This window comes from Anguilla rostrata, chromosome 17 (genome assembly GCF_018555375.3).
Source record: "Anguilla rostrata isolate EN2019 chromosome 17, ASM1855537v3, whole genome shotgun sequence".
NCBI classification, from domain to species: domain Eukaryota; kingdom Metazoa; phylum Chordata; class Actinopteri; order Anguilliformes; family Anguillidae; genus Anguilla; species Anguilla rostrata.
In genome coordinates this window covers 26,204,544-26,219,268 of record NC_057949.1, presented here as the reverse complement: position 1 = coordinate 26,219,268, position 14,725 = coordinate 26,204,544, and the positions used below count along the sequence as shown (strand labels likewise).

Sequence of the window (14,725 nt, the reverse complement as noted above, 5' to 3'; positions counted from 1 at the left end):
GACACACACAAACTTGGTGAAATGGTGGCTGGGTAATGTTGTTCTAATGGTTGTTCTGGATGGCCAGGTTTCAGAGCTGGTTTGGGGTGATGCAATGGAAAGGAGCGGGGTTTTGGGGGGCGGTGGGGGGTGGAAGGGAGTGACAGGCGGGAGTCTGTACCGTATCCAATGACCAGGATGACCAAGACGATCATGACCCACACCATGATCCCAGCCAGGAAGCGGAGGAGGATGATGAAGATCAAACTGATGATCATGGCCAGCAACAAGCCACTGAGAGAGAGAGCGAGGGAGAGGGAGAGAGACAGAGAGAGGGAGAGAATGAAAGAGAGATGCTCTATTACTGTTCTGCTCTTTCTGCATTACTATGGCATTTCTAATATTCTGGATGGCAAAATTCTCTGAAGTCCTGCCAATAACACACCTTCAAACTGAAATTAAAATTGAGGGGGGGGTTAAATTAATATTTCATGTGTTATTTGCTGGAGGCCACGTTGCTTTTATGTCTGTCGGGTGTTCTGGCATTGAATCACTCATGTAAACATGGACAAATTATGAAGTAATAGATAGGAGACAGAATGATAGAGATGAAGGGAGAGAAAAAGTGAGAGAGGGACATAGAGAGATGGAAACAGAGAGAAGGAGGGACAGAGAGAGAGAGAGAGAGAGAGAGAGTTGTTATTGTTATTATATAGCCTACTCACTGAGGCCATTACCACACTGTTAATTGCATTGTTGTCATTACCACAATGTTGTTTGTATTTCACTGTTGTTTGTATTCCTATTCCTGTTTGTGTGTGTACGCTTTGGCAATAAGTACAAATGTATTTCATGCCAATAAAGCATTTTTTTGAATTTGAATTTGAGAGAGGGACACAGACAGAAGGAGGGACAGAGAGAGAGAGGGAAACCGAGAGAAGGAGGGACAGAGAGAGAGAGAGAGAGGGACACAGACAGAAGGAGGGACAGAGAGCAGCCGTGCAGGACGGGGCACTCACAGTAAAATCCAGTGCCAGGACCGGGTGTAGTCCTCAAAGATCTTCATGGCCACCTGCCGGGCCTCCACCACCACATTAGACTTCCTGCGAAGACCCCCCCCACACGCCCCCAGGTCAGAGAGGCTGACACACCTCCACCACCACATTAGACTTCCTGCAAATACCCCCCCACACGCCCCCCAGGTCAGAGAGACTGACACACCTCCACCACCACATTAGACTTCCTGCAAATACCCCCCCACACGCCACCCAGGTCAGAGAGACTGACACACCTCCACCACCACATTAGACTTCCTGCAAAACCCCCCCACACGCCCCCAGGTCAGAGAGACTGACACACCTCCACCGCCACATTAGACTTCCTGCAAAACCCCCCCACACCCCCCGGTCAGAGAGGCTGACACACCTCCACCACCACATTAGACTTCCTGCAAATACCCCCCACACGCCCCCAGGTCAGAGAGACTGACACACCTCCACCCCCACATTAGACTTCCTGCAGACACAGGGTGGGTTTAAGGGGCTGTGTGGACTCACTTGGCGCCCTCCAGGAGGTCGTCAGCTTTGACCGTTTTCCCGTCCCCAGTGTCAAACGAGGTCTTGTTCCCCACGACAACGGCTCCGTTGAGTTTCCCGACAGCAGGCAGACAGCGACGGGTGACTGTGGGCAAGAGGAGAGAGAGAGAGAGAGTCACCACAAACACCCTGCTCACATCCGTTACACTTACCACCACATCCGCCAAGACCCTGCTCACATCCGTTACACTTACCACCACATCCACCAAGACCCTGCTCACAACCGTTACACTTAGCAGCACATCCACAAACACCCTGCTCACATCCGTTACACTTACCAGCACATCCACAAACACCCTGCTCATATCTGTTACACTTACCAGCACATCCACAAACACCCTGCTCACATCCGTTACAATTACCAGCACATCCATCAAAACCCTGCTCACATGCGTTACACTTACCACCACATCCGCCAAGACCCTGCTCACATCCGTTACACTTACCAGCACATCCACCAAGACCCTGCTCACATCCGTTACACTTACCAGCACATCCACAAACACCCTGCTCACATCCGTTACAATTACCAGCACATCCATCAAAACCCTGCTCACATCCGTTACAATTACCAGCACATCCACAAACACCCTGCTCACACCCGTTACACTTACCAGCACATCCACAAACACCCTGCTCACATCCGTTACAATTACCAGCACATCCATCAAAACCCTGCTCACATCCGTTACACTTGCCACACCGACGTGACCTTTTAAACTCACCACAAATACCCTGTTCATTATCCGTTATGCTGACCACCACACCGCCGTGACCTTTTAAAGGTAAACACACCCCGACACAGAGCACTGCAGGGTGTTAAAGTCCAGGCTAGCACAGTGCTGGATGAAGGTAAATGCGGGGTCTGGATATGGCTTAAATGGCTACCACTCATCTTCATGTATTCTAACGTTTTCAAATTGAGCCCACACTCAAATACCTCCACAGCTGGCCGACTTTGAAGATGGAATTGTGGGGGATTTTTTTTTCTTTCTTTTTTGCGCATTGCTTTCCATGTGTTTTGTGCACATCCAGCATCCAGAAGCCAGCATGCTATCGGGTCCATTAGCCATAAATACACACTGACACTGACAAACTGCACACTAAATCACATCAACAAAGTGAGTTCGAAGGAGAGGCATTTTCTCTGATCTGCCTACAGCAACTGTCCATGACTTCTCCCCGATTTTTCCCCAAAGAGAATATTTTCAAGAATTTGCCTACCACCTCGAAATGGCAGTGCTTCTCAAGCTAGTGTGAATTACCCCACGACCAGTTTTACACAAGTAGCCCCCACTCTGAGAGGGTACATTACTGATGAACACAGACCCGGTCTGTGTGTCGGATAGTCAGAGAGAAGAAGACAGAGAGGAAGAAGAGGAGGAAATCCAGAGATGAAGAAGAGCAACGCTCTCGTACGACAGGCCCTGAAACAACAAGAGCTGAGCCCAGAGAAGAGTGCCTCTGCTCAGCCGGTCCAGAAGATCAGCTCACTAACTCACTAACTCACTAACGTCTACACCACCTCACAGCAGCGGTACAACAGAATCAGTTCCAATCAGGCACGTCATCACAAAACACAAATAAAATTATATTAAACACAGGGCAGGTCAGACACATTATAAAAGCAAACTGGCATGATATTTGGCCCTAAACTCTCAGTTTAAGCAGACAATTTGACCATAGTGAAAAAGGACACAGAAAAACAAAAAATATATACTTGCCTCCTGTTTTAAGTTGCTGTTACTTGTCATTACTATTCATTATATTATTGTTACTGTAATTGTCATTACAATACATTGTTCTGTCAATGTATTGTATAGCAATGTTTTGCAAAATATACTATTTCGTCAATGTACTGCATTGTATTGGCAAATATACCATGTCAGTAAAGCATTTCAATTCAAACAGGAAAGAACTGACAGAGACAGAGGGGGAAGCAGACTGGGAGAGGGGGAGAGAGGGAGACTTACAGGGTTTACTCGGGGTCAGCATAGCAGGACACAGGTCGAATTTTAGGATTTCAGTAACGCTCTGGAACACACCAAAAAAATCACACACCCGTCACTCAACATCACATGAATAAACCTCACCACTTTACTCTACATCAGAAAAAACCACACCCCTTTACTCAACATCACATAAATAAACCACACCCCTTTACGCAACATCAGAAAAAACCACACCCCATTACTCAACATTACATAAATAAACCACACCCCTTTACTCAACATCACATAAATAAACCACACCCCTTTACTCAACATCACATAAATAAACCACACCCCTTTACTCAAAGGCACAGGATAAACCGTAATTATTCACACTCCGTTATGGCGGCCATGTTGGGTCCCCAGCGCATCCACTGCTCACCATTTTAGAGATGTCTTCATCCGTCTGGCAGTACGTCTTATAGACCTCAAAGTCCTCATTCTTTAAGGCATGAACTTTCAGCAAAGTCATGAACTTGCTGGGACACTTTTCCACACAGATCTGAAACAAACACACACACACACACACACACACACACAGCACACAGCACGCGCACACGCAGGCACACACACACACACACACACATTATTATAACAGAGGGCAATGACAGGCGTTAGGCACAGGGCTGTGTGGATGCCAAACAGCAGGCATCTCAGAGACAGAGAACAGCGGCCAAGAGAAGAAAGGATGAGAGCAGTCGAGAGATGTCTGCAAGATAACAGGAACGTGAAAGGAGGGGAGAGATGGAGGGAGGAGAACACAGCAGAAGGGAGAGGGAGGGAAAGATGGAGAGATGCTAGTGAGGAGAGGGCAGAAAGAGGGATGATAGAGGAAGGAGAGGTGGAGATACTGACCTGTGTGGTCGGACACTGCAGCTCCAACAGCACCAGAGGGCTGGCACACTTTATGATGTTAAAGTAGAACAGGAAGGGCTTCTTCCTGCAAAACAAACACACACGCACGCACACACCCACACACGCACGCACGCACGCACGCACACACACATGCACACACAAACAGACACACACAGGCACACGCACAGTGTAAAGAAGTGCCGGGGGTAGTATAAAGTATAATGTAGAGGGGTAATAGAGTCTGTACTTACTCCTGCGGGGTACCTGCCTGCCCACAGAACTGCCCCCTGCTGTCCGTGGGGTAGATCACTTTCCGGGGATCACCTTGCGTCCATGCTGGGGGGGCGGCAGGGGGGGAATGTTACATAACCGAACCATTTAGCTCCCACTCTCACACAATGCATAAGCACAAACATTACTACCAGCCGCTGAGTGGAAGCTCTTATCCAGAGCAACCTAAACATCTTTGACTTCACATATAACCCACAACTGAATGTTTGCTAATAAATAATTTAGGGTAAGTACCTCGCTCAATTATACAACTAGAGCGTGCCACCTAGGAATCGAACCTGCAACCTCTCCGTTAGAGGTACTGCACAGAAATAACTGGGAGAGCAGGATACTGTGATATAAGGGTTTAGCAGCCAGGTCTGTAACTCAGGAGGTTGTAGTTTCAAATCTCCAGTGGATCATTGCTGTTCTATCCTTGGAAATACTCAGCTGCACAAACAGACAGAGCGTAAGAAATTTAAATTTGAGTCAGATACTAAAGGCATCTGCTGAGTAAATAAAGAATAAACGTAAACAAATAATGAGACCATGAACACCAACAAACAGGTTGAGTAATCACAAACTCACACACTTTTGGGGGAGCGTTTGACGATATCTATATGCTACAGAAGATTGGTCGGTGTTCAGCAACAAAGATTTTCCACACAACCACAGCACGCCAGGATATTCCACTGCTGTACTCCTTTGGTTAGCAATTCCCAGTCTTTTAAGTGCTTACCCAGAATTCCCACCGCAAAGTAGCCCAGCACGGCCACAATGAACAGGATGCAGCAGATTATGTCCGTGCAGCCCCTGTCAATCAAACAGAATAGAGGCATCAAACACCACGATGAAAGTACACTCCGTCCTTGTTCAGATGATGAACAGAAAAAAATTAAAAGCAGAAAAGGGGTGTGTGGTCACAGGCTCTCTCACCTGCTGTGAATGGGGCCTTTGAATGTGGGGTCATGTTTCCGTGGTTCCCCTAGCAAAGACACAAGGGTTTGGCACCATGTTAGCACAAATTCAAACAGCTCTTGACACTATTCTAAAATGTGTAGAAGAAAATAAAAATATAAAATGTAAAGCAGATAAAGAGTGGTTATAAGAGCTCACTGATGTTCCTCCCTCATATTACAAACTACAAGTAGCACATCTTTATTTCCCTATTGCGGAATTCACCACTCAATTACATGTTTATTCACAGTTGCTTCAGCATTTTTAGCACAGCGAACAAGGTAGCGCTTGCTAACGGTATAAATGTGTCACGCACACAACATTCCATTCAGCACGCGAAAGCAAAGTTGGCGCCAAAGTGAGAGCCTCCTGACGACGGAGCGGACACACCTGACAACAGGGAGAACTCCTACACGGTGCCGGTCCCCCCCCAAAAAAACGCAAAATCGGCCACCAGAGGGTAGCAACGCCCACATACCATGGAAATATATCGTCATTATGCAAAATGTAATTCAAAATTGAATAGTTACTAACTTTGTATTGTCTGGTTTGGTGGTGCAGTGCTTCAGCGGAAATGTTCACAGCGATATCCTGTCTGTGTGTACAGTTGCACACAGACATCACACTCAACCGGAAAAGTCACAGTAAAAGAGCATTTTGTGCATTTTCTAAAGCACAGTTCTGGTGCAAGGGAATGAATCTGTGTGCACCAGCAGGCTGGCCGTGTTGTTATTTGAGTAATATGTTACCTTATCAGCCTCGTTTGACCTGAGGGAGAGCCACTAATCTCATCGGGTTTTGGAATTATTTGAGTTTGGTGCTGGCTGGATTTTGACCCCTTTTTGTTGAATGTTTAAAACAAATTCTCAAAACGCACACCCATGAATGCCCACGCACGCACACATACACACATACACACACACACGAAAACAAACAAACACACACACAGGTAGACACTGCAGGCAGATTATTGAAGATTATGTGAATAAAATGAGTCACAAAGTTCAGGTTGCAATCACAATGAGCCTTGATATTTGCACTACGGGCATAATGCTATGCAAAATACTCAGGGTAAGAGTGCCAGCCAAACCTAAGCAATGACTCAACAGCCAAACAATAAGAGGCCGGGAATCTAACTAATAGGAATATGTTCCTGAAAGGTTAGGCAGCATGTTGTACACAGAAGCCGATGCACACGGAACTGTTCATTAAACAGACCGAACGGCTGTCATGCGCTTAGCTGGAAGAGGAGCACTGTGAGAATTCCACCAGATGCGCCGTGCGCGCGATTAAATTACCAATAACGAGGAAAAACTGCGCTGAAAAACAGGACTGTGGCTATTTGCTAAGAAAACAGAACAGATTTATCTCTCTCTGTTGAAGACTTAATACTTAATACTTAAGGGGGACAAACTACAAAAAAACAAAACAAAAAAAAAAAACAAAGTTAGTTCTTGACATAGAACTAACCTTAACAGTAGGCAGATACGAAAACGTCAAATTCAGCAAGGTGTAGTTTTGAGATACTTTGAAGGTTCCAGAAAAATCTGACTTAAAACAATATATTTATTTTGGCCATTTCACACCCATAGATTTGATAAGTGTATTATTCAGCTTCGATAAAATAAAAAACAATGGAGTAGGTAAAGTTCTTTGGAACTGAGTTTTTTAGATAGTAGAAGTCTGTCCACAGTTTGTTTTTCCATGGGATACACCCTCTCCGGTCTATGGATGCACCGCAGGAAATTGACCACCACCTACATACAAAGAAGGAGAGTCCAATCTCTTGAAAAATCAGAGGCAGGCAGAAGACGCGAGGCCTGTGTTCGTCTATAAACGCTAACATCCGGTGCGCTAATCTAAATGCTGCTTCAAAAATAATATAAAAAAAGGTCCGAGGACGCGCAACGCTGGTACAAAAGCGCTTTATTCAATTTAAGATAAAAACATTAGTTAGCCTTCATTAGATAACATGATGAGCTGAAATAAGGTTATGACCAAAGCATTTTTGTAACTTTAATTCAAAACAGCATTTATGTACCAAAAAGGTTCCTCCCCTTTGACTAACGCTCACCCACACACACTGCTTAAAACCACACTGCCACAATGTTTTGACGTGTTTTCTTCTACCCGTTTCACAATCTTATCTGAAGCTGAGCCCACACACCCTTTCCGAACAGGTAGCAAGCAGTAACGCACAACACAAACCCTTCTCTGTCGCGTTAGACGTAAACGTACGCCTTCGGATCTAATCTGAACCAGAGACAGAAAAATCCAGCGGTTCCATTTCCACCTTTTAGTTCACGTCGCTGTCGGTGTTTGGACGAGAGCGCACACCCTTCCCCAGTGTTTCCCCCGTCCGTGCGGCACGGCAAGCTCGCGACTCGCAAACGCGGCAGAGAAGAACCGAAAAAGAGCAGTTACCGTGCTTTCCGTAAAATTCGCCTTCCTCCGTCATCTCGGCTGTCTTTCTCTCTGGCCGCAGATTTTTTGGTTTTGCGGAGTCACCTGGAGGAACAGCTCCTCTCTTTCTCTCGGTCTCTCAAGAAGTTCTTCACGCTCTCTCTCTCTCTCTCTGTTCAATCTTTCTGTGTGCGGTTCGCGAGGCAGGGAGAGAAACCTGTCAAACCAGTCTCCTGAGCAGGTCCGCTTGCCTTCTCCCCTCTGTTTTCTCAGTCCCGCTCCCGCTTCTGTCTCTCTTCCTCTGCCCTTCTCCTTTCCCTGCGTCTCATCCATTCATTTCAGCTATTTTGTTTTGCCCTCACAATAGAGCTCCCTTTTCCTTTGTAACTTTTTTCCAGTCTATCTGGTGCCCCGGGGGCAGAAACAGATAGCAGCTATCGCAGGCATGTGGGGGGGGGTGGGAACACACCTGATTGGGGGCGAGGTCAGAGTGAGAGGGGAGGGGTGTGGCTGTCTCAGGGGGTGGAGTTAAGAGAACGTAATTGCTTGTTTTTCTACAATTGCTCCTCCCCTCCCACCCCCACACATACACGCCTGTTTACTGCAAACACCTGGACTTGTTTAGTAGCTGAACTCCAGCTGGGAAAGCCTCCTCCCTTCTTTATCCCTTTATCCATGGCACAAACTTTATTTGTAAATAAAGTCTCCCCCTACATGCAAGATATGCACTTAAGTCACCAAATTCAAGATACGCCTCCAGCAAATGTATCCAAATGCATGAGGGCACGTGCGCAGGGGCCCGCATCAACAAAGCGGGATCGCTGGCGCAGCAGGAGAACTGCGCTATGGGACAGCTCTTTCCACTTCAGTCCACGTTCCAGATGTGTGTGTGGGGGGGGGGTTTTGACGCAGTGATCCTCACTGGAAAATGATTTGGACCCAAATGACATAATGAGAACAGCATCACAGGAAATGTTTTTATTTTATTTTAAAGAGGCTTTAAATGTGAATACAGAAACACAAGCAAAAAAGGCGTGTGCCGTGAGTCCAGCTAAAAAATGTCTCTTTGCAACCTTTTCACCTGTAAAAGAAAGCCCTTTCAGCTCCAGGGCACGCATTCTGACCGGACCACAATAATGAGATGTAGGGCGGGCACCTATTTGCATCTGCACAGATCATGAGACCACCTGCGCAGCTCATCCTGTCGGCTGCATCCGCTCTACAGTGGATCTGCGCAGCTCATCCTGTCGGCTGCATCCGCTCTACAGTGGATCTGCGCAGCTCATCCTGTCGGCTGCATCCGCTCTACAGTGGATCTGCGCAGCTCATCCTGTCGGCTGCATCCGCTCTACAGTGGATCTGCGCAGCTCATCCTGTCAGCTGCACCTGCTCTGCAGTGGATCTGCGCAGCTCATCCTGTCAGCTGTATCTGCTCTGTAGTGGATCTGCGCAGCTCATCCTGTCAGCTGCATCTGCTCTGTAGTGGATCTGCGCAGCTCATCCTGTCAGCTGCATCTGCTCTGCAGTGGATCTGCGCAGCTCATCCTGTCAGCTGCATCTGCTCTGCAGTGGATCTGCGCAGCTCATCCTGTCAGTTGCATCTGCTCTGTAGTGGATCTGCACAGACCCCGATGGAAATCCCACCCAACAGAGCGGCCATGTTCTACAATCTATAACCGGTTTGTAGGATGGCTCATAAAATGGCTGCACTCATCAATGTGCTCATGTCTGCTTCTCTCTGACCACATTAACCTGCGCAGGCAGCAACACAGGCTGCTCCTGCACAGGTAGCAACACAGGCCACTGCTGCACAGGCAGCGACATAGGCCATTTCTGCACAGTTAGTAACACAGGCTGCTGCTGCACAGGCAGCAACACAGGCCACTACTGCACAGACAGCAACAGAGGCTTCTCCTGCAGAGGTAGCAACAAAGGCTTCTCCTGCACAGATAGCAACACAGGCCGCTGCTTCACAGGCAGCAACACAGGCTACTACTGCACAGGTAGCACCACAGGCTTCTCCTGCAAGGCAGTAACACAGGCTTCTCCTGCACAGGCAGCAACACAGGCCACTACTGCACAGTTAGCAACACAGGCCACTGCTGCACAGGTAGCAACACAGGCCGCTGCTGCACAGGCAGCAACACAGGCTGCTTCTTGTCTGCTGTTTCGCCGGCTCACATTACGGACTGAATTTCACACAGGTGAACCAGCCCCCAGATTCATTACAGGGCACAGCTGTGCTCAGATGAGCATGACTTGCAAATTATTACGTGCACATTGGGATGGCCGGTATCCCAGTTACACTTTGGTGGGTGGCATACCCCACACCTATAGAGCACAGAGAGTTTGGCACTTTTTAGGGTCCCCCTACAGAAATAACCGCAATGACCACAGACTCTCAGCCCTTAAGAACATTCATTTCCTTGCCTTCTCACCCCATTTCAGCAGACAGAACTTCACACGTCCACACAATAAAAATAAAAATAATAATTATAAATAAAAACAATTTCTATTTAAGGTGTGTGTTGGAACTGATAATGGTAACAATAATAAAACAGGCCACCACAGTTTTAGAAGAGGACCCATGAGCTAGTAAAGACGCTTACACAGAACATAAACGCGCTTTCACAAGGGAAACACGACAGCCTATAGAATAATGCCCTCGACTCACATTTTAACTAGTTTGCTGGTAATGCACAAGCATTACACAATCATAAGATTTATGGCATGCTTGATGTCTCAATCAAACTGTCACAGCATACCAGCAAATATTGAAACAAATTAAACAAGCAAGTTGTCATCATTGACGCGAATGCACAGACATACACAGTTAGTCTATAACGCCCAGCACTACTATGAACTAGTTCTAAGATTTCATATTTAACATCGACTGGTTGGTGCCTTTCAATCAGTAAAACTCTGTCTCCCTCGTGTGGCGACATTTGAGTATTGCACCTTTATTTCGGCATTCTTTTCTCCAAATGTTTTTGGTTTACCACAGACACACACCTCCGCTTCTCCTTCCTCCTTGCGACAGAAGCTGCTCAAATTTCCAAACACTGACAAACCACCATTCCTATTGGCCAAGAGGCGCTTGCACACATCTGCAGTATAGGCTACCCGCCCTGAATTACAGTGTGTGTATACGGCTCTTTGAAGAATGATCAGTAGCCTAGTTCACCTCGGCAATCTACCCAATTATCATATAACGCTTCTACAGTTCAGAGATAAAAATGAAATAAATTGCATTCAAGCACTTGAAAATGAACCCGAAGGAAAACTGACAATTTAAAGAGGGTTGAAACACCCCATGGCAGGAAATGTAGACATATTAACGCACGAGAATGCAGCAGGAATCCAGAGCTAACATGAGCAAAAAAAGGGATCTAAAGCGCACTGTATCGATGAACAGTGTGAAATGAGGCCGTGCGACTCATCCCTGCACCGTTGCACCATCGCACCGCCGCCCCACAGCAAGAAGGTCATGGGTTCAAATCCCAGCCAGAAGTTCGCATTGCATGTTCTCCCCGTGTTCGTGTGTAGTTCCCTTCCAGTACTCTGGATTCCTCCCACAGTCCAAAGACACGCAGGTAGGCTCACCGGAGATGCTAAATCGCCAGCCAGGAGGATGTTGCGCATTGCGTTCAACCCCTGGCATGTCGAGTTCCTTCAGACTACTGAATTACTCCCAAGCACAAAGAAGCGCTGGTAGCGCTACGAGATACATAAATTGCCCCTAGGCACGAGTGTGTGGATTAAAAAAAAAAAAACATACATAAAGAAACAGCAGCTTTCAGTTAGATTTTTTCACTACAATAACAAAAGAGAGGCTGTGTGATGCTCAGAGATAAAAACACTGCGTCCCCTGTGCAGCGACACGCCCCATGAGCCACAACCAGATCCCGGGCCTCTTTCACTAGCATTCCGGCAAGAGACTGCTGACCTCAGATCAGCTCTCTGCTGTCCATATCTAACTGCAGCTATTTATGAGCCAAAAGGCTGAACTGATCCAGGGTCAGCACTCTCACTCTTACGTTTAAATGCAGGCCCTGGCTGCCGATGCAGCGTGTGGCTGGGTTAATAAAGCAAGGTCAGGGCAGACTGTTAGTATCCAGGTACCGGTGCCAAAACTGGCCCTTTAAATACATGGAGCTGCTCACATCGCCGTTTGGCACACGCGTGTCAATCACAGTGTGACATCACCGACCGTCCTAAGCCTTTTTAATTAACACTGGTCTGTGACATCGGAGTCCAGTGTCCAATCAGCTGCAATGTTGCCCCGCCTCCTGCTCACAGTCCAGAGGGAGTGAGAACACAAAGCCAGCTGGCTGTGTACAGTCCAGAGGGGCCGAGAACACAAAGCCAGCTGGCGGCTCACTTTCCAGAGGGACTGAGAACTGCTCAGAAAAATACAAGAAAAGAAGAAACGCAGTCAAAAAAATCAAAAGATTTATAAATAGCAAGAACAAAAAAAGAAGAATAAATAAATGAAACGTGGCTCTAAACCACAGAACTGGGAACAGGGCGGAGGACCAGGATCGAGTTCCCCCCCAAAGTGGCTGCTGCTCAGGCTGAGGACATGTGCGCATGCCAATTTAGTCCTGACTGCAACCCTGTGATTAAAGGTTCCCAGTGTGCCCGAGAGACCCCACCCTGGGCTGTTCTTTCAATGCTGAAAAATGGGGGGGGGGGGGTCTATTTCTGGCAGCGAATGCTCCCTGTCCACTGAGATCCCCAAAATTACTAATGCAATTCAAACCCTCTGAATGCAGCCTTTAATTACCCAAACACACCGTGGACTCCTGTGGGGTAAATGTGCAGTTCCCACTGCTGTTGGGTGGTGCTGTTCTGCATGCTGCACATGCCCATTTTATCATTTTATAGCCTCTGTGGGAGCTCTTGGGCTGGGCATTAGTCCTGCTTTAAACGCTGATCTCAAGCTGTTTGAGCTGGCGGGGGTGGGGGTGGGGGTGGGGATGGGGGGGTCACTGCAAAGCTTTTCTCCTGCCGCATTATATCTCACTCACTTACAGTAGGTATGAAGTTTCATAGTGAATGTTTTACAGGACAAATGTCGAAGCCAGATGAATCGCTCCCAGATGAATCTCTCCCTGATGAATTTACCCCAAATGAATCTATCCCAGATGAATCTCCCCCAGATGAGTCTGCCACAGATGAATCTCTCCCAGATTAATCTACCCCAGATGACTCTGTCCCAGAGGAATCTACCCAAGACGAATCTATCCCTGATGAATTTCTCCCAGACGAATCTACCCCAGATGAATCAGTCCCAGAGGAATCCATCCCTGATGGATCAACCCCAGATGGATCTATCACAGATGAATCCACCCCAGACTCCCGCAGTAGGGAATGCTGTTTCTCCGGCTCATTCCTGCAGGCAGAGAGGCTGCTGGGAGATCCTCCCAGTGTATGTCTCCTTTCACCATTATTCTTTCAGTGAACCCTTTTCTCCTACTGCCTGTAAGGCACTTTCTGTCAGAATGAAAAGCACTAAAGAAATAGCCCATTATTATTATTATTATTATTACCCTCAGATGGGAGGCACGGTGGTGCAGTGAGTGGCTCCATGGGCGCCTGACCGATTTGATCAGAGGCCGTGAGGCTCGTCCCTGCACCACTGCACCGTCGCCCCACAGCGAGAAGGTCCCGGGTTCGAATCCGGCCTGGGGCCTTTCTGTGGGGAGTCTGCATGTTCTCCCCGTGTCTGCGTGGGCTTCCTCCCACAGTCCAAAGACATGCAGGCTAGGCTAACTGGGAGACCCTAAACTGCCCACAGGTATGAATGTGTGAGCAAATGGTGTGCGTGTGGCCTGCGATAGATTGGCCTGTCAATCAATCAGTAAGACTGTCCAAAGTGTATTCCTGCCTCTTGGCCAATGAATGCTGGGAACTCTGAGCAGGACCAAGCGGATACAGATAATTATTCTCTGGAGCGTGCTGATGATGGGTTTTAAGGGCTTTAAATACCATTAAACACACACACACTCACACACACACACACACACACACACTCACACACACAAGCTAATGCCTGTGGCTGCCCTATGCATTTTTAAAGGCGAAAGCATGAGGATCTTAAATCCTTCTTTGTAACTGAAGGCAAGATTGCATAAAGGTTTCTCAAACAATGGAATTGAGAGAAATGTTGTTTTTGGTGCAGCCGACATCTTGTGTCAGTAATGTAAGGACTTACAGAATCACCACCGGATACTGCAGCCAAGATCAGCATGAGAGCAGGAGCCCTTCAGCTCCAAACCACAACGCTCCCTTCCCTGCTCCCATTCAGTTACTGCTTCACTGAAACAAGGAGACTGACAGTCTGCGCAAACCTTCATCCAAAATATCTCTCCCTCGCTTTCTCGCTCTCTCTCTCTCTCTCTCTACCTCTCTCTCTCATCTAATTATTGTGCTTTCCAAAGAAATCTCTACCCTTTACTAAGAACTGCACATTTGAGACACAATATTCAGCAGAAAATGAGCAGCCCTGGAAAATCTATTAAGCGCGTATGGACAGAGAGGGATACTACAGTTCAGGCCAGGCTCTCATGAGGAACAGAGAGGGGGGGAGAGAGAAAAACAAGTGAACAATTAGTGAGCACAAGACAGATAGAAGAAGGAGGGGGAGGAAGAAAGCAGTGTTCGAGAGATGGT

General features: G+C 47.4%; 1 protein-coding gene across 3 annotated transcripts in view; it reads right to left on the bottom strand.

The window, feature by feature from the left end:
• LOC135243173 (choline transporter-like protein 2) overlaps positions 1 to 14,725 on the bottom strand; it is a 33,985-nt gene that overhangs the window by 12,931 nt on the left and 6,329 nt on the right. For 2 of the 3 annotated variants that reach the window (XM_064314789.1, XM_064314790.1), the window contains exons 2-10: positions 5,627 to 5,675; positions 5,430 to 5,503; positions 4,672 to 4,756; positions 4,421 to 4,505; positions 3,948 to 4,067; positions 3,548 to 3,608; positions 1,536 to 1,659; positions 999 to 1,082; positions 161 to 273 (exon numbers count right to left, since the gene is read on the bottom strand). In XM_064314789.1, coding sequence (XP_064170859.1) covers positions 161 to 273; positions 999 to 1,082; positions 1,536 to 1,659; positions 3,548 to 3,608; positions 3,948 to 4,067; positions 4,421 to 4,505; positions 4,672 to 4,756; positions 5,430 to 5,503; positions 5,627 to 5,675 — 795 coding nt within the window. Of the gene's footprint in view, positions 1 to 160; positions 274 to 998; positions 1,083 to 1,535; positions 1,660 to 3,547; positions 3,609 to 3,947; positions 4,068 to 4,420; positions 4,506 to 4,671; positions 4,757 to 5,429; positions 5,504 to 5,626; positions 5,676 to 8,071; positions 8,499 to 14,725 lie in introns of those variants that run through there. The other variant, XM_064314791.1, reaches the window with a different exon arrangement.